We start from the raw sequence: 19,506 nt of genomic DNA on the forward strand, positions 1-19,506 counted from the left end.
TGGCAGGGGGATACAACTGGTTTCCCCCCGCTCCCTGTGTGCATACCTCTGTACGAGTGCGTTACACACCCCGAAGTGGCTGCAGCTCCTGTAAATCGATGTCACTGCAGGTGTCACTTTTCCACAGCAAAGTAAAACCTGACTTGAAGTCAAGCATGGGAGAGATGGATCAGGTAAAGAGAACCCAGCTATGGAGGATTTCAGCTCTCCCTCAAGCCAAAGCCATGCATGGGGGTAGTCTAGGAGCATTATGTGCTCCTCTGTATTCTGCTTCTATGGTACCAGAGGCTGACACTATGCTGAGAAAATGCTCATAACTGCTGCATTCATGTCCCAATTCCAGGTTTCTGGAAGTTTTCAGCCTTCTCCCTCTGCACCAAGCACTTCTGGGGTTTGGGGTTGCCTGTCGCTGCCCCACGTGATGACCAGGGCACAATGTGAACGGGGAGCAAGAGACGCGGTGGCGGGCACCCACCCCTTGCCTTACAGAAAGGGCCCTTTTAAAGGTTCCCATCTGAAAGAAGTCAAGCTGCTGTTGTTGTGGCTTCAGCAACAACGCCCGAATTGTTTTGTTCGTTTCTTTTTTTTTTTTAAGGAGCACCCATCAAAAAATGATACTATTTGTGCTTCTGCCCCCCCGTGCCCCCAGGCAGCCATGCTGAGGAGCAGCCTCAGCTCACGTTCCTCTCCCAGCAAAGGCTGCGTAAGGCAGGCCACGATTTCAAACCAGAATTAAGAGACACAAATCCAGGTTACTGCAGCCCCATCGTATTTACGAGCTTCCCTTCAGGATCACACAGGAGCCCACGCAGGGGAGGGGGAGCAGCCCTGATGCAGGCACCCTGCCATCAGGTAATTAAAGCATCCCCTACAGGTACCTCATAAAATGGTGGGCTGTGTGTCTGCAGAAGAGCAGGGGCAGAGAAACCAACCCATGCACATCCCTGGGTACCCACAGCACCCCCAGGTCCTCCCATCCCCACGCTGAGGCATCCTCCACACTCAGCACGTCACCTTTCAAAGACTGCAAATCAATGCAGGCATTACTGGAAGAGCTAAAGCTCCCATTTCAAGGGGGAGGGTGGCAAATATTTCTAAATGAAGTTATCTGGGCAGGCAGCTCCTTTGCATCCAGTGATAATCAATAGTGTTTAAAACTGAGTGCTTTGCTTGTCAGATACGTTTTTAAAGAGCACAGTCTGCGAGCCCTGAGCCCAAGCCTCCTTCACCATTCCTCCTAGTGCACAGCCCTCCTCGGGGGGGCTAAGCTTTGTAAAATTTAAGCAAAGACTCCGAAACATCCCTGCTATTCCATTCACTCACACCCTCTCCCAGGCCAGAGAGAGCCCACGTGTCAGGATTACATCGACTTTTTCAAAGGAACTGCGTGGGTTGCAAAGGGACTAGAAAAGGCTGGGGAGAAATCAGCAGCAACAGAGGCGCCCAAAGCAGCAATGGAAAGGAGAGCACTGCTACTTCCGAAATTAATGGGCAAGTTCCTCAGACTCACAGAGGCCCTGAAGACTGATGCTTTTGCTAATTTTTTTGCTACCAGTCTCATCTGTCCCCTCCTCCCGCGCTGCCCCAGATTCCTGCTTGTGCTAGCTTCCCCACCAGACCGAGCACAGATAGCTGAAACTAAAAGGTTATTCTGCAAAAGCACACAGCAACACCCGTGTGGAGCAGAGCTGCAGTATGGCAGCACCGAACAGCCGTGCCGTTTGGTCACGTCGTCGCTCGTCCAGCCAAAACCCACACACGGCCGTCGCTCTTCCCTGGGGTTTAAAATACAGACTGGAGGCATACAGCAGGAGGTTGTTTTAGCAAGTGTAACCCCCCCAAGAAAAGAGGCTATGGCACACGGGATTGCCTTCTGCATGGCCAACGGGAGGTTTAGGGGAGGGTTATAATCACGAACAGACCCTGACCGGACCAACGCCACAGAGGGAGATGTGCCATGAGCCCAGCACAGGACGAGGCCTCATCAGAGCCAAGATCAGGAGATGATAAAGCAGTCATCCCTCACCCTAACAACCGCACCCTTGGGATATTTTGCAGCAAACGTATTAACAACAAGACTGTTCAAGACAAAACCAGCAGTTCTGGAGTAGGAAGAAAAAGCTGGATTCACCCGAGGCGTGTTGGGGGAACCAAGCAGGGGCTGGCTGCGCTGGGAGGAACTAGGCCCGCGTGAGCTCCCTGAGAACACAGCCAGCTCAGAAACACGGGGGACAAACAAATACAGAGTCACAGAATGGCTTGGGTTGGAAGGGACCTTAAAGATCATCCAGTTCCAACCCCCTGCCACGGGCAGGGACACCTCCCACTAGGCCACGTTGCTCAAGGCCAGGCCTTCACGTATGAACCAGGTGGTCTGCGTAAGGAGCAGAGGCAGCAACTCAAACTGCAAGACAAGCAGTACTGGGTGAAGCTGGGAGAAGATGGGCTACAGGACATAAGCACAGAGCGAGAATTTGGAGCCTTCGGTAGGGCCGGGAAGGGCGTGTGGCCACCAAAGCCACCGCTCCTCAGTCAGTACTGCCCCTTCCACCACAGGGACCGACCACTTCAGCACACAGCGGGTTCAGCACAGACCCATCTTGTGGCGCAGACATCCCGAGCACTAAGGCATCTTAAATAATTTATTCAAGCGAGGGCATAGTTGGGTTTTGTTGTCGTTTTGTGTTTTTTTTTGTTTTGCTTCTTTATTTACCACAGCTTTCCTGCGGTTATCTGGCACCGCACACACCCAGACCTTAAACCTGACATAGCTGGCATATCATCGAGAAACCGCCTCACGGCTCGGAGTTGTGTTACTGCCTGCTCAAGAACTTCTTGGCAGCTTTGTCAAGAAGTCTTTTTCTGTCAGAAAGGCCACCTTGTGTTGTTCTGCCTTTCTCACCCCAGAAAGCTACGAGCAGTCCTCCTTTACTGTAAGTTTACAAGGGGCTCACACGGCACAGACCTTGGGAGGAAAGAAAGTTAACTGCTTTAAATTAGAAGAGGATAGATTTAGTTTAGATATGAGAAAGAGATTATTTACTATGAAGGTGATGAGACACCGAGGCTGCCCAAAGGAGTTGTGGCTGCCCCATCCCTGGCAGTGCCCAAGGCCAGGCTGGATGGGGTTTGGGCAGCCTGGGCTGCTGGGAGGGGTCCCTGCCCATGGCAGAGGTTGGGGCTGGGTGGGCTTTAAGGTCCCTTCCGACCCAAACCAGCCTGTGAGTCTACGAACTGTGAAGCTCCTAAAGGAGACGTTTCCAACAGGACCAGGCCTGGGCTCACACCTTAAGTGTGTGAAATGCACAGATATGCGCATAAATACGTACCTGTGCATTTCTGCAGATGTTGGGTGACATGCCCAGTGGTGCCTCCGTCCCGGGGCTGGGATGAAAAGCTGCATTCCTCCTCCCACGAGAACTCACATCCCTTTCTGTGCTCGGTTTTCTGTGGGTGGGCTGGGACGGGGCCACTGGCCAGGAAGCGCTCAGAGCCCCGGGCAGCACAGGGCAGGGAGGCTCAGGAGCTTCCTTCTGTGTCCTCCTGAGACAAAGTTCTAAAGCTAACGTTGCAGGAGCCCAAGGCTTATTATTTGAAGGTTCATTTGAGACTGCATAAATGTAAACTTCATGGAAATTTTAAGAATTAAGACATCCCTGCCCTTGCTTGAGAAATTGTTAAGGATGCCACTCGCACCATTAACTAAGCAATATGTAAGATTTCAACAATGAGAGGTTTTTTTTTTTGTTGTTTCATTGTTTAGAAGTGTTGAGAGAGGAAAAATATCCCCCCTCAGTACTGTGCCAAGTTTGTTTAACTTGTTACGTATTTTTCCTTAGTTATCAAAGTGATATTACAGTGAACAAAAAGCATTTGAGGCTGGAACGCTGTCATTTTGGCACAGACCGTGAAATTGGTCTTTAAAGGTGATTGACATTCTCTCTGCCTCACCTCCCTACCAATTAAAAAAAAAAGGGGGAAAAAAAAGCTATTGCCAACACCAAACCATTCAAGTGTCCAAAACACACCACACAAACAAAGGAGTTATTAAACTGAGCCTCCCTGTTTGAAAATGCAGCTAGAAAAGAAGACAAGACAACATTGTCAGCGCCAGCCTTTGTCTCCGTGCCAGTGACATGGAGACGTCTCTCTCCTGACTCAGTGAAAAGTAATCACCAGCATACAAGAGATTAGGTTTGCAAGAGTAAAACAGCTAAAGAAATCTCGACTCGAACACTCGCAATTTATTTAAAACGTTTTATTTTGCAGTTATGCTGCCTGAGGAAGTATGTAGCACAAGCCAGGCTAGCCTCCGAGTGTTTAAAAGCCATTTTGTAGATTAGGCAGTTTATAAACATCCCAGAAGAGCACAGAAAGAGAGTTTGCTCCTTTTGTAACACGTATCCTTGCTGTTACTTTTATCTCTCTGCATTTCCTAGAACCTCCTCCTCCTCTTTCAGTACACAGCAAGCTGCTAAGAAAGCATTATTGAATGCCACAGCAAAAGCCAAAATAAATTGCTTCTTCACCGCCTGCTTCTCATCTTCTGAGCACGTCCAGAAACTTAGGTTAAGAAGACAAAAGGAGAACTACATTAACGCTCTTCCTGGAATTCGGTTTTGGGACTTGCGATGTTTTGTGTCCTGCCAGATCCAGCTCGAGTCTCCCTCCATCTCCCTTCCCCTCCAGCCTCAAACCCAGCAGCTTTCTGGATGAATGAGCAGCGAGGAGAAACACATCGGTCCCGTTGGAGACCAAGATGGACTTAGGCACTACGATTGTGCTTTTATGTGGCAACTAGCCTATTCTGTAGGGGTTGTTAAAAGTGTTACATCAAGAGTTGAGCACTCAGGGCACACGCTGCAGTTGCACAGAGCTTCAGTGCCCACCCCAGGTGTCGCAGAACTTAAACATAAGCCTATACGAGGGAGCAACACTGCAATTTAAATCTCAGACCACACACAGGCCAGCATTTCATTCTGAATGGTTTGAGCCTAGCAGAGCTTAAAGCAAGCAAAGACACGGTGATAACACACGGAGGGAGCTTCAGATACCAGCCCTAGCTGATACAGCTGCCCTACCTCAAATAAAGTTTCTGCTCTTGATTCCTTTGAGCTAAACCCAACCCTGACAGTGAGGGACTCCAGTGTAAGGAGTTCCCACTTGCACTGCCTGGGAGCATGAGCTCAGGTACCCTAGGGCAGGCCTCCAGCAGCCCAAATGGTCACCTCTCCAGTTAAACCGCTCGTGTTAGTGCTTCCTTGCATGGCACAGGCTACGGGAGCAGATGAATTTTTAACGATCTGGACCAAGTGTTTACCAGCCCCAGAGACTTTCGCAGTCTGATTTTCCCAAGCTCAGACGCTGCAAACAGCGGCCAGAGCCCTGCAGTGCTCACAGCCCCCAGTCGCAAGCAGCAGGGGGCAAGCAGCTCCGTGCAGCCCCACACCAGCCCCCCAAACACTAAGCCAATAATCCTAAGTGGTTGGAAGTCAACAGCACAGCTGTAACCGCTGATGGCTTGCATTGCAAGAAGCCGTTTATGAGATAGCAAGCCCCTGGTAAGAGATGATACTTTAAGATTGATTTCTATGAACTAGTTAAAAAAAAAAACAGTTAATCATGAAAACCAACAGGGCCCCGCTCTCAGCTCACGTTAGCTCACGTAATTGCAGCAGTAGCAGGTGTAGCTAGTTACATCCACCAGCACTTTGCCCCGCAATTGTCAGCACTTTGCCTTCAGCACAAATCCTCACCGGTCTAACTCCCATAACCACCTAATATTAATCTATACACACGCCTTCCAGACAGTAAAGGCCATTTTTCTGTGTCTGGAGTGCGCTGCCCTAGTGCAGATGAGCAATGAGAAGAAGAGGGAGGGAGGAAGCTTTGATTCTCCAGCTCTGCAGCTTCACCGGGGTGCTCTGTAACAGCCCCAAGCACAGCAGTGACTCGGCCAGACAGAGCCCAGCCCCTGCCCTCGCAGCCTGCTGCGTTAAACATCCCGCGGTGCTGGGTATGCAGGCTGGGACCTCAGGACCATTTCACTCCTCAGCTGCAAACAGCCATTTTGATAACGCAGGCAGCAGCTGTTCTGCCACACATGAAACCATCATTTAAAACCAGAAGAAAAAAAAAAGAAACAAGGGAGTTCAGGTAAGGGGGATGTACAGAACGAGCTCTGCTTTGGCCAGGACCCCTCAAGGATTCCACCTTTGGGATCGGCCTCATCCCTGTGCAGGGCAGAGGCTCCCGCACCCCACCACGAGGCAGCAGCAGCTCCCTTGCACTGTCACAGGTCACCGAGCCACCTCGTCCCCCTCCATCCCCGGGACTCAGGTCTCTTCTCCCAGCCAGCACACACTCTGCTGCACCCCATTGTGAGAATTTAGACTTTGTCACCACCACTGAAGGAGGCTCAAGTATTTAATATTCATATTATCTACTTATTAAAAATAAAAATGTTGGTGTTTTTTCCTTGCTACTAGTAAGCCAAAACCCCGGCCACCTTCCTTTCCTGTCCCTCTCTTATACTGCTACCTAATTTCCCCCACCAGAACTATCCATCTCCACACAGCATTAAAGATAAATTGCTCCACAATTCACGAGCAGCTTCAATTACTGAATCATCAGAAGTCAAAAGCACACCTGAGGGGTGGATACAGCTCTTTAAGCTTTTATAATTTCGTACTTGGCAAAGAAAAATGTCTTTGCTATGAACTGATAAAAATTGGTCATTTATCAGCAGACAGTAAATGAACAAGGCAGATACAAGTACGACCCCACATTTAAAGCAGAGCATCGCACTAGATACAGCCCTTTTGAACTTCATGCGAAGATTTAGAGCCCCCATCTCCCCTTTCCCCCAAAAAGGCTTATGAAACAGATACAGTATTAAAAAAAACTCTATAATCCCAATTCAAGGGCCACAATAAGGCCTGAGGTTTGCTGCTGCCAAGCGTGTGGCTGGTTCTAGTGCCTGTAAGCTTTAGGCAGGGGACTGTAAGGAGCTTCCAGTGAGTACCAAGTGCCCAGGAGGAGGGGAGCTTGGGCTAACGCAGACCCCCGCGCCGTCGCCTTCTGAGCCCCAGAGACAGTCCTTACTCAAGTCCACGCATTTAAGGGGGGAGCATCCTCGAAACAGACAGAGGGTGTTCGTACAACTACCACTCTGGGATGTCTTTGCAGTTTGCCGCTGAATTGCTGGCATGGCTGGGTGTTGCACAGAACCTGTAAACACAGGAATTGTCTAGCTATCCGCGAACACCTCTTTTTGGCTCGGCAGGGAGCGGAACGGCTTGAAGAAACAGAACAGAACGACTGCAACAGCAACGCTCAAATAATACAGCAAGCTGACGCGAGACAAAAGCCACGGCTTGACACGAGCTCCAGCATGCTCCCACACCTGGCTGGATGTGAACGCCGCCTTCCCCAGCACTAACGCCTTTGGTTCTTCAAGTTCTAGGAAACTCATTCAAACGATTGCTTTAATGACAGCCATTAAACTGACCATAATATCTAACCAACTCAGTGGATGCCAATGTAAGAATCCAAATAACTGTAACACAGCAGCCTACTGTGAGTAAGAAACTACTGACGCATACTATTATTACAAGCAACTGTAGCAAAGATATCATAGCAGCAAATTAAATTGCATTTCTGAAGTCCAGGAGTAAAAAAGTTAAAAAAAAAAAAACAAAGCTAGCCCCGAGAAGAACTCCAGAAAGCACATTTAAATGGCAAGGGGAAAGAGGGAAACATTACTCCCATTACAGCAGAGAAAACGTGGAAAAGATGCAAGGTAAGACTCTCCCCGCCCAGGTCCAGACGTGGGTCATTAGCCCCCTGCTCCCCCAGAGGAGGACACCGCGTTAAAACAACGGCGATGAATTAAGGAATTGAGTTCTTGCTGAGTGCCTCGGGCCCACGCCTTCCTTTCACGGAACGGCGCGGGTATCTCTGCAATATGGTGCCGCTGCAACGGACGGACACACACAAGATTTGGTCCCCCACAAGTAAATGGGGGCATTTGCCTGCCTGAGTTCGATCTCTGGAAGTTTGTGATGGCTACAGGCGTTGGGTGAGACGGGCACCCTGCCCAGCCAGAGCCCCAGGAGCCCTCAGACGCGGGCTCTCCATTACCGGCGGCCCAGGCAAACGCGAAGCCGCGGTTTAGCGGCGACGGGCTCCGTCCCACCTCCAGCCGTACACACCATCTGGACCAACGCTCCCTGCTTAAAAAAATAAACAAGCGGTGCACGCAACGCGTCCTCCACCAGAACCACCCCCCCTCGACCTCTACGGCTGCCTTTTTAGAGGAGGGACCCGAGCAGCGGTGACCACAGCAAGCCTCCGGGGGACGAGGCGGCCGCACGCCCCTGTTCACCCCCCCCACACACACACACAACCACAAACCAGCCCTCAGCAGGGCAAAGCCACGCACCCACGGGTGCATTTAGGGCACCCTCACCCACCCCGCGGCCGCAGGGAAGGGGGTGGGGGGGCTGCGGCTGGCCGGGACAAAGCGCTGCCATTGTCCGCGCTGCCATTGTCCCCGCGGGGCCATTGTTCCCCCCCCCCTCACGGTGCCATTGTCCCCGCCGGGCTATTGTCGTCCCCAGGCCCTACCGGAGCTGTCCATGGTGCCATCGGCTCCGCGCTGCTGCTGCGGCTGCCGCGAGGGGCTCCGGCCGCCCGCCCCCGGCTCGCCGGCCCCGCCGCCGCCGCCCTCCACCAGCTGCAGGGCCTCATAGCCCTCCCCGCCCGGCTTCCTGCGGTACCCCCCGAGCAGGCTCATGGACGAGCCGAGCCGGGAGCCGCCGCGGGCTGGGCGGAAGAGAAGCGGCCCCGGGGAGGAGGGAGGCGGCGGAGGGAGGGACGGGGCGGGCCCGGGACGGGGCGGCCGCTGCCCCCCGCCCGCCCCCGCGGGCCCGGAAGGAGTCGAGCGGCGCCCACCGCCGCCCCCCGGGGCCGTGACGGGGCCGGGGCTCCGCCGGGAGCTCCTCCGGCCCCGTTCCGTGTGGAGCGGGGCGGGTGAGGGAGGCCCCAAGGGAAGCGGCCGCTGCCGGCACTGCTGAGCGGGTCTCAGAGGGCTCTGAGGGGAAGGGGGCTCACGAACCTGCCGGTTCCAGCCCCCCGCCACCAGCTCAGGCTGCTCAGATCCCACTCGGCCACCGCCCTCGCGGTGAAGGATTTCTGCCTTGTGTCTCCTCACAATCTGCCCTCCTTCAGCTTAAAGCCGTTACCCCCAGCCCTGTCCCTACACACCCCCTCCCCATCGCTCCCGCAGCCCCCTTTAGGCGCTGAAGGTCCCCATCAGGCCTCCCCTGAGCCTTCTCTTTTCCAGGCTCCCTCAGCCTGTCTTCACAGGAGAGGTGACCCAGCCCCTCGATCGTCCTCGCAGCCTCCTCTGGACTCATTCTAATACATTCATTTCTCTTTAATTTAAGGAAAAATTAAGACCAAAAAAAAAATCTGTAGCATCCAGACATGACAGACACGCCTTTGGTCTCTTACGGGAAGGACACAAAGTACTCTGCTTCAAAAAACAGAGCGGGGTTGCTTCTGAAGCAGTACCACCACCAAGCACTTCTGTAAGCAATGGCCGTAACCTGAAATATTTCCACCATTTAGCTTAAACTTCCCTCTTTGGCACTGCAGGGCAGGGGGCAGCTGGTAGGGCCGTACCTCGTCAGGCGTGCCTGTTTACGTAACTCCCACAATTTCACATTACGCTGCAGACCGGGTACATCTGTGACCCAGAATTTTCTCAGAAAAATCCAAGCAGATTTACAAGCAACAAACTAAAATGAATTAACCTGACATAAGTGGTTCACGGTAACAGCTTGAACTCAAGGTTCGAAATGGGAATTTGCTACCCATTCGTTAGTGGGCTGTTAATACATTGCTCTGTACAGAGCGATACACAGACTGCGGTGCTCACCAGTAGGAACGTGCCCCTCTCCCTCACATTGCCCAGTTGCAGCAACCTAGCAAAGACAAAAATAAAAGTGCAGGCACTTTTTGAGGGATATCTGTGAGTCTGTCCTAGTCAACCAGGGATACGGCAATTCCTTCTGCATTCTAGTATTAAAATGAGAAACTCAGGGGAGGAGAGGGATTCAAGATGGATTCTCCTTTATCTTGCTCACTGAGGTAACAGCCCACCGGCGAAGAGGCAAAGCCAGGCTCTTGGGTGAAGAGCACACATCGAGGCCATGTAATGTCACCACAAGCACTCGGACACGCGCATGCTGGAGGGAACGAGCTGGGGAACCTGGCACAACACATGCCCTACACAGCCTAACCCCCATGCTGAACTGTCACCCGTGCTCGCTAGCCTGATCTGTGGCCTTCATCCAGCACCTTGAGCTCAGCTTAGACGAGACCGTGCCCTGAATCCATGAGTCATCTCTCACAGGTGAGCAGCAAGGGGATGTTGCAAAGGACTATCTGCATTAGGCAGTGAAAGGAAAGTCCTTCCAGAAGTGTTCTTACGGGAAAAGGGTTCAGCGTTTCCTACCCAACGCCGATGTTGCCGTTGCATCTGCAGTGGGCAGACTGCAGTCCCATTCAGAAAAGAAAGCTTGATTTTCTTTGCTGAATCCATTAATTCCTCTCTTTCCAGATTTGTCCCAGCATTTGGGGGATCTATAGCTGTCTTCCTCCCAAGGATTCCCCAAGGGGAATCCCACAGCACCCTGACACTCCAGGCCTGGGCTCTGCAGAGCATCAGCACAGGCACGGAGCAGGGACAGCACAGCCTCCCCGGGGCACCACGGGGCAATTACCAGTTCTACAAAGGAAAGAGAGCACTTGGTGGAATTAGGGGACTACGTTATGTGGGATTTGATTTTTCACATATTCACTCATTTTCCAGCCCCACGGGAAGCTTAACCAAAGAGCACATATAAAGTAATATGCCTTCCTCACCCAATTCACACCTTAAATTGGGCCAGTCTGTCAATGGTCGTACAATTTCTCCTGTTTGGAGGTCTGCAGCATGAAGAATGCTATACAAAAAAGAAAATTGCAGATGGCTTTCAAAAATGAGAGCAAAAAAAAAAAAAGAGATCCAGGGAAACAGCTACTTAGAAAAATTCATTAGCATCCTCGAAGGCTTATTGAGCCATGGCTAATGATGCTACAAAATAATATAGACGTTTTTATAATGTATGAACGGTAAGGCTGGCAGGTGCCATTAGGACTGCGGGAGATGTTAACGACGCGATGAAGAGGACTGCATCTTGCTCGAGACTCGGGAGATACAAACTCCCTCCCCACTGCTGACCTTGCAAATGTCAATTGATTTGCCCAGGCTCTAACACTGTCTGCTCCTCCGTCTGGGCTGCAGCCTCTCCTGGGCAGAAGTCTTTCATGCTAGCTGTAATCAAGCACCAAATGTATGGAGGCATTATTTCTTTTCCACCTCTCTCCCAACTAGATGCACAGTTAAGGTGAAACCTTAAACTCTTAATTCTTCATGAACACATTCTAACTGTGCGGTACCAAAAGAAGTACAGCTATTGCCTGAAAATTAGTTTACTATCCCAGGCAATACCTTTAAAATTCAATGAACTAAACATTTTTTTCAAAGTTATTCCATTGCAAACAACAAACTCACTCTGTTCACTGAAACACTTGTTTCTTGAAAATTCATGTTTGAAATTTTCCCTTTATCTTACCTTAAAAGAAAAGGCCAAGAGACCACCTATTGTTCCCATACTATCACTGACCCTAAACAGCAGGCAGAGCTTGTCCCCACTGCTTGATTTTGTACTCCCACTTCCCAAAGCACCTGGTACTGCTTTGTAGGGCAGATCACTCTCTCTGCACCTCAAGGCACCGTAATTTCTTCTTTCCTTTCTCTTTGTGTTTACATGCACTGTGTCCTCTGCGGTGGGACCCTGTGCCATCACCGCATGCTGAGAATTAACATTTTTACCTCCTCTCTCTTCAAAGGGCTCAAACCCTAACCAAACCACCCTAACTCACAGGCTCCCAGATTTAAACTTCCTTCAATGGCCTTGTAACAAATAATCTGTAAAATGAACTTTCTGGGAGGGGAAAAAAATAACAAAAAAAACATTGTAAGCTCATTTAATTCTGCTTACCTTCCCTGCAACTTCTCCAGGAAGGCTGATGGCATTCAGCCACAGCTATGTTTTAGAGAACCCTTCAACAGCCCAGGAACCCACCCTGCCACCTTATCAAGGATTCGAGCTACGTGCCATAGAAGTCAGCCTGCCAGGGCCAGGAGGCTTAACGCCTGTGTAAATCAAAGCAGTTTTTGACATTAAAAGCAAACAAAAAATACAGCTGCCACCACCACCACCTTTTTGTGCTCGTTTCATACCCAAGCCTACAGCACAGCCACTGCTGAGTGCATTAGGCAGCAGGACACTGCTTGTATTTTCAACTTGAGATTTTGATGCTTAATCTAATTAGCCTTCAGGAATTTGATGCAGTAAAAGCCTCTTCCCTGCCCTAAAAATTGATTTGGTACAGACCTGATGGCTGCATCTGTCACAGCGTCACATTTACCCTCGGAAGTCCCACATCATGGCAGAAATCCAGAACCTAACCCCAAAATAACCCTTCCCCAGCCACACGCATGGCCGTGGGGTTACGGCCCTGCTCACGCCAGCTCAGCCCCACAGGGCAGGGAAGAGCATGCCTCACACGGGTTAGCTTTGACCCTAATTTTGACTCTTTCAGCAGAAAAGCAAGAGCATCACCACATTTTTGTCAGACCTGAACCTTTTTGTCCTCCTGAACCTGCCCCATGGGTATTTTACTCCAGCAAGCGCTCACGAGCTTTACTCTCAGGAGAAATATCTGTCCCACCACCCTCCTCCCCAGGGAGAGCCCAGCACACCCAAGCTCTCCCAAGCTGCCAGCATTTTAAATAAGGGCTGCTCGTTTAACCCTGGTTAAGCAAATCTGATTGAATTGATTAAAGCCAGCAAGATCTCGCCTGGGCCAGGTCTGCCTCGGCTCCCATCAGCAGGCAGCCCAGATGGACTGGAAGAAATAATACCACTGCGTTTTGGGTTGCTGCTGCCACAGGTGGAGAATATCTTAATGTTTCCATTTTACTTTTGGCCTGGTGCATTCAAATATTAAAAAAACAACAACAACAACAAACTCAAAACTTTTGTCGCCACTTTCAGACACGAGGCATGAGATGTGGTTCCAGCACGAATGACTTTGGGGCGTAAATGACCGGTGCAGCGAGGGTGACGCTCCCTGCCCTCCCGCCCGGGGGCTTTGCTCATCATTCGTGCAGCCCCACGGGCTGGCCAGGAGCACTGACACCCGTGCACAGCTCGGGGAACAGGCACGTGGTAGCACCACAGGTACAGGCCCCGGGCACAGAGCCAGAAATACGGTTTCAGAGCAGTATCAGGACTTGTGCTGAGGATAAATAAGGGATATTTGGACCGGAGTCAAGGACAGCCATGTGGTTCCTTTTCTGCTTGTGGCTATGGGAATGGTTTGTCCGGGCCTGGATTTGCTGGAGAAATAAGGAGCTGCTCAGGCAGCAGCTACTCAGGGCGGCGCAGCACCCTACCCCTGTGGGATGCGCTGGGCCCCAGGCAGATGAGGCGGGGAGTTTTAGGAACGGAGGTGGAGAGAGGGGAGTCAGATGATCCAATCCTTTGTGAAGTGGCTTAGAAAAGTTGTTCTGAAAGAAAAGCTAAACCTTACCAGGGAGACAAAAACGTAAAATCTGAAAAGAAAGCGGCCCCCTCGGGCTCCTGGGTTTGTGTCTTCTCTCTCGCAGTGCACAGCGTTCCCGCTGTGGGTCAGGACTTGGGGGCAGACAACTTGGCCATGAAATAAATCTAGCACATACAAACCAACCCCCTTTGCGCTACCCTCCCTGCCTTCTTCCCCCTTTTTTATCAATACAGCTTGCCATTATTTTGTTTTCCAGTGACTTCAGTGTGACTCTGTTATTATCTCCCCGTCCGTTCCTGCCCTCCGTGATATCACACGCCATTAAGCGTACTGCTGCCTCTGCATGTTTTTGTAGCTCGCCTCTCAGCCTCGTTAAATTGCTGCTGGGGACGATGCACGGCTTACTCACGCCAGCCTAGGACCTTGTTTCCGAGTGTTCAAGGACTCGGGGGGCTCCCCAGCAGCGGTTCACAGAGCTGGGGAAACGCAAGGGACGCCAATCCCCAAGGGGACATTAAATCGGGGAGCGTCACCGTCAGCTCAGGAAGTCCCCAGCCTGCAAGCTGCTGGGAAATCGGAGGCTGTGCGGCCGTCCATACAGCGCATCGAGGCCGAATCAGGTATTTGGGTAAAAATCGGGTATTTCAGTGCCTGCATACCGCCCATTGCTTCCCATTCACTAAATGGCTCAATGCCATGAAAAATCCGGGCCTCCTGAAGCCTGTCTGCAAGGCTGCAAAATACTCCTGTGCGTGATGCCGACTGGAAGGAGAGGCACGAGTTCTGAGCCACAGCGACATCTCCGTCAGCGCAAGTCCTGCACCCAGCGCCCGCCCCGCAGCTGGTGCCCCGGGAAAATCCCAGCGTGGCGCTGAGCCTCGGGACCGAGCAGCAAGGCGAACGCTCCGTGCAGCCGGTGCACGGCTGCAGGTTGTGCTGCTGCTCCTTTCTGCTGCGTGTAACACAACGCAAAGCTAGCAGCCAGAGCTCTGCACTTATAAACGCACGCAAAACGTCCCCAGCGCCATGCTGAATTTCCCCTTTCAGGGCATCGTTTGCGCCGGGAAAGGCTGGTGGTACAAACAAGGAGGGAGGCGATTAGACAGCTTCTTCCACACACAGCAAGCGAGTCGTCCGCGGTTAACTTCTGCGTCTGACCCCAGCGGCAGTTCAACAGGATTTTACTTTCATTAGGAAAAAAAAAAAGGCAAAATAAAAAAAAAAAAAAGGAAGATTAAGGAGTTTGATTTAAAGATTGAAAACTAAAGGAAGCAAATGGGTTTCCTGTGGCAAATGCTAACATCCCCAATCAAATGTGTAAGCTGCGACACGCAGCTCAGCTTTCACCTGGCACGACCAATGCCGTGAGTCCCAAACCGCCTTGGCTCATTTTCCAGAGACATGATGCGATTCCCTCAGCACTCGCTGTGTCTGAAAATAATCAGCCGAGGCTCTCGGGTGGCCACGACCGGGGCACGGGAGAGGAGCCCTGCACGCCGTGAGCATGGCCCCGAGAGCAGAAGGGGAACCACAGGCGGCACCGCCACCCCTCGCATGCCGCTCCTGCTGGCACACCTGCATGGGACAGAGGATGGGGCAGGGGATGAGCATCCTCGCTACAGCTTTCAGAGTTTCTCTCTGACAAACATCTACGTGAGGTCCTGCCTGCGAAGGGTGGGGAGATACAGGTGGGCCTGACAGCACCGGGAGGTTCTCCACGAAGCCAGCACTTCTTTTTTCCCCCGTTGAAGTGTTTCCGCGCTCTTACAGATTTTGGTAGTGGGCTGCTGCTCTACAACTAGTTGGAAGAACAATATTATCAGAGCCTTGTTGCTCATTCTGGCTGCTGTATGAAGCATTGCAGCGCGGGGCCGGCCTCCGCTCACAGCACCGGCTGACTTACAGCCCTCGATCGCGGCGGCGGTGCGGCGTGGGCCCAGGTCTGCGTCCGTTCCCCATTTCCTCGGCCGTGCTCCTGCAGCCGCCCCCAGGCAGGCGACGCTCTCCCCACGGCGCTGCCCGCGCTCCGCGGTTTCGGAAGAGCGGCTTGGATGCGTCTCAAGGGGCAGGAGGTTGAATTGCACCGGCGTGGGGGGACTCGGCAGCGCATTGCCGGGGCTGTGGCCGCGGGCCGTGCACGGAGCGCTGCAGGAGCCAGAAGCCGGCTTCTCGGTTTCCACAGCACGGCCCGCGCCTGCCGTGCCACCCAGCGCTGCCTTCGCCCCAAAACCTCGGCTCTGGCAGCTCCAGCTCTGTCCTGGCTTCCCGGGAGAGCATCCTGAGCACACACGGCACACCCTGGGCTGGGATCGGCACCGCCAAGCGAACGTCCCACACCTCCTGCACGGCAACAGCCCCACTGCAGAGGGTTCGGGCACAATCCTGGCCCCCGCCTCAGCCTCCCTTCATGAGTTTGCTCAGCACAAATCTGTTTCCCTGCCAGGATTCAGATCTACGTGGATACCATTTCCCATCCTGTGTATTTTGGGTTACCGAAGACAAAAATATATTTAGGAAAATAAAATCTCTGTATTGTCTACAGCGCCTACCAAAATAGGGCTTCGTACGCTATCGTGACATGAACTACCTTAAAGGTTCATAAATTATTATTCATATTTGCTTATAAATAATAAAAAGAGCTATTTATAGCGTTTCAGCTTTGAGAGCTCCTCACGGCAGCTCCTCCCGCGCCCCTAATCCCATCTGAGCGGCGGCGGCAGCGACGGCGGCGCCCTGGCAGCTGGGATTTCCAGGCCGCGTCCCTGCAGTCCCGGGGTTTTATCCTCCAAATCTGCACGCCGGGGGCCGGCACGCACAGGGCCGGATTTCAGCAAATCCCCACCAAAAATCCGTCCCGTTGGCCGGCCGAGCACCCGCCAGAGCTGCTCGGGGCAGGGCGGCGGGCGCAGCGTGCGGCCCGGGGCAGAAGAGTTGGGTCAGCAGTTAAAGGCCGCAGCCAGCACTGGCAGGGCCAGCGGAGAAACCCGGAGCTCAAGGACACAGTGTGGTTCCTCCTTAAAGGCCACGGCCGCCCCGAAATACTGCATCTGTGGGCTGCGAGTCTTTCTGGGGCCATAAACAAGCAGGCTGTGTCACGGCTGTCTAAATATAGTGCGGCCCGGGTTGCCTTCATGCTGCCTGTGCCATCGGAATGGCTCGATGCACAGATGCGTGTTTATTTTTTTCTCTCCGGGAAGGCTATGACTAAGAGAAATCTGCTGGGGAAGGGACAGCAGAAGATGGAGGCCCTCGGCTAAATGCAGGCACTGAAAAAGTCCGTCGTTCGCAGTCCCGGAGTCCTGGCCAAAATATTCCTCACCCTCCTCCTCCTCCTCCTCCCCCTTCTTCTTCTCCTCCTCCACCTCTACCTCTCCCCCTGCCAGCACGCAAAATAAGGCTGCAGTAATGACAGCCCCAAATACATCAGAAAAACATTAAATATCTCCTGATTTCAGGCGATCCAGCAGCAGTGCCGGGCAGGACAGCCGCGCACCTGCACCGCAGCGGCGAGTGGAGGTCCGGAGGCCATGAGCCCACCACTCGCCCCGGCCCTGCTGGCCCCTCCCGCAGCAGCCGCGAATTTTGCTTTTTTTCTTTTTTTTTTTTTTTCCTTCTCTCGGGCCTGAAGCGGGGCTGTTGCGGGGAAGGCAGCGCCGTGTTTGTCTCGCAGTAACGAAGCGCGCAGCTCTGAAGGTCAGCCCCGCAGCAGATGTGCTGCAGGAGGCTGCGTATCAGCGCTTCGTATCAGCATTTCTGTGCTACACGTACACCGGTTAACCTTGCCGCAGGAAGGCCCGGATACAAGCTGTTATTATTTTTTCGAGCCCCCAAACCATTCCCTTTCCCTTCGGGGGAGGCGGTATGCCCAAGAGGCATTCACAGCGCTGCCGCGTTCGGCCACTGATTTCGGGGTGCCGGGAGGGATGCAGGGAGGCAGGGACCGGGGGGTTGGGATGCAGGGAGGCAGGGAGCAGGGCTGCAGAGAGGCAGGGCTGCAGGGACCCGCGATGTCAGGACGCAGCGAGGCAGGGAGCCGGGATGCCGGGATGCCGGGGTGAAGGGACGCGGGGACCCGGGATGCAGGGAAGCAGGGACTTGGGGTGCAGGGATGCCGGCATTTTGGGATGCTGTGATGCAGGGACCTGGGATGCCGGGATGCAAGGAGCTGGGATTTTGGGATGCAGGGAGCTGTGATTTCGGGATGCGGGGACCCGGGATTTTGGGATGCGGGGACCCGGGATTTCGGGATGTAGGGAGGCAAGGAGGCAGGGAGGCAGGGAGCCGGGATTTTGGGATGCCGTGATGCAGGGACCCGGGATTTCAGGATGCAGGGAGGCAGGGACCCGAGATTTCGGGATGCAGGGACCCGGGATTTCGGCACGCCCGCTCTCGGTGCAGTCCGCAGCCAGCCCCGCTCCCGGCTGCGCGGCCGCGTTGGGGCGGCCCGAGCGGGCAGCGGGCTTCGTAGCGGCCCCCCCGCAGCCAACGGGCAGCGGCCCCCCGGGCCCCCCAGCGGCCCCTTCCCCCCGGCTGCTCGCCCCGACCCCGGCCCCGGCCCCGACCCCTGCCCGGCGCCGCCTCACCTGGCCCCGCCGCCGCCTCCATGCTCCCGCCGCCCGCCGGGGCCGCGCCGCAGCCGGCAGCGCCCGCTCGCGGGGGCGGCGGCGGCGGCGCGGGCACGCGCACGCGGCCGCGCGGACGGACGGACGGGCGGACAGACGAGGGACAGACGGACGGACGGACGGGCGGACAGAGGGAGCGACGGACGGACGGACAGGCGGAGCCCCCAGCGCCGTCCGAGCCCCGCCAGTAGCTCGTCTGTGTCCCCCCCGCCCCGGCCCCGGGGATGCGCGGTGACCCCCGGGGGGGCCGGGGGGGCCCCGGGGCTGCTCGCCCGGCGGCCCCGCAGGCCGAGGTGGGGCAAGCTGGCCGCAAAGAAGCGGCAGGAATGAGGAGAGCACGGCGCTACGGGCCTTACACAAACTGGGGGGGGCGTTGTGCGGTGCAGGTGAGCAGGCGGAGAGGTGGGAAGCTGGCTGAGGTTAGGGGTCGCGGCGAGGTTCGAAGAAACGCTGGCAGCCCTCAGCCGCTGACCCGCAGCCGCTTTCCCCTCCGTGAAGTCGCGGGGGAGAAAACGGGGGGCGACAAATCGTGGGGCGGTGACACCAACGGGGCCTGTGCTTTACCCCCGGGTAGGGGTGCCTGGCGATGGCAGCAAGCCGAAGGGCAGCCGCAGCTGGCACAAAGTTGCAGAGCCCCCTGGGTTTCCCCCCAAACCCACCCGTCCCCCGTGTTCCCCCACAGGGGTTCAGCTCCTTGGTCCCCATTCCCCCCTCTCAGCAGCGGTTCCAGCCCCATCGCCCTTTTTTCCCCCTCCCAGTCACTGCAGAGCCTCTGCTTTACTCCACGCGTGGGACCGGGGCCCCGAGCTGCTGGCTGTAATTAAAAAGAAATAAAAAAAAACCGATGGGATCCGCGAGCTGGTAATGATGAGCTGGGGCACTTCCAGCTTTTAATTCCCTCTGCCCCGATCCACGTGACGGATTACTCGGGGCACAGCGCGAGCTGGCGCGTTGCTGCTGCACCTAATGCTCCAGTGCCTTTACTGGGGGAAGTTACACGGGGAAACGAGAACAACTTTCTGTGCAGCAAGGGTGGAAGGGGACGAACAGCCAGCCTCATCCACAGCACCCGAGCTGCCCTTTTAACTTTTTAGTTTAGATTTTACCAACTAAAGGAGCTGGCTGTAAGGCAGGACCCAAACAGCAGCGTTGTGTTCAAGCCAAAAAAACATAGGGGGGGATTTCCTCCCATTGGAGTGGG

The 19,506-nt window shown here is 54.1% G+C and overlaps 1 protein-coding gene across 5 annotated transcripts in view; it reads right to left on the bottom strand.

The window, feature by feature from the left end:
- Positions 1-18,387, bottom strand: part of DNAJC6 (DnaJ heat shock protein family (Hsp40) member C6) — a 46,050-nt gene extending 27,663 nt beyond the window's left edge. Inside the window, exon 1 of one of the 5 annotated variants that reach the window (XM_080603365.1) lies at positions 18,267-18,387. In XM_080603365.1, the coding sequence (XP_080459491.1) occupies positions 18,267-18,288 (22 nt within the window). In that variant the 5' untranslated portion in view covers positions 18,289-18,387. Of the gene's footprint in view, positions 1-8,628; positions 8,873-9,516; positions 9,645-12,113; positions 12,164-12,509; positions 12,731-18,266 lie in introns of those variants that run through there. The other 4 variants (XM_080603366.1, XM_080603364.1, XM_080603362.1 and 1 more) reach the window with 4 other exon arrangements.
- Positions 18,388-19,506: the final 1,119 nt, after the last annotated feature.

Source organism: Anser brachyrhynchus (assembly GCF_964034855.1).
Source record: "Anser brachyrhynchus genome assembly, chromosome: 8".
NCBI lineage: Eukaryota > Metazoa > Chordata > Aves > Anseriformes > Anatidae > Anser > Anser brachyrhynchus.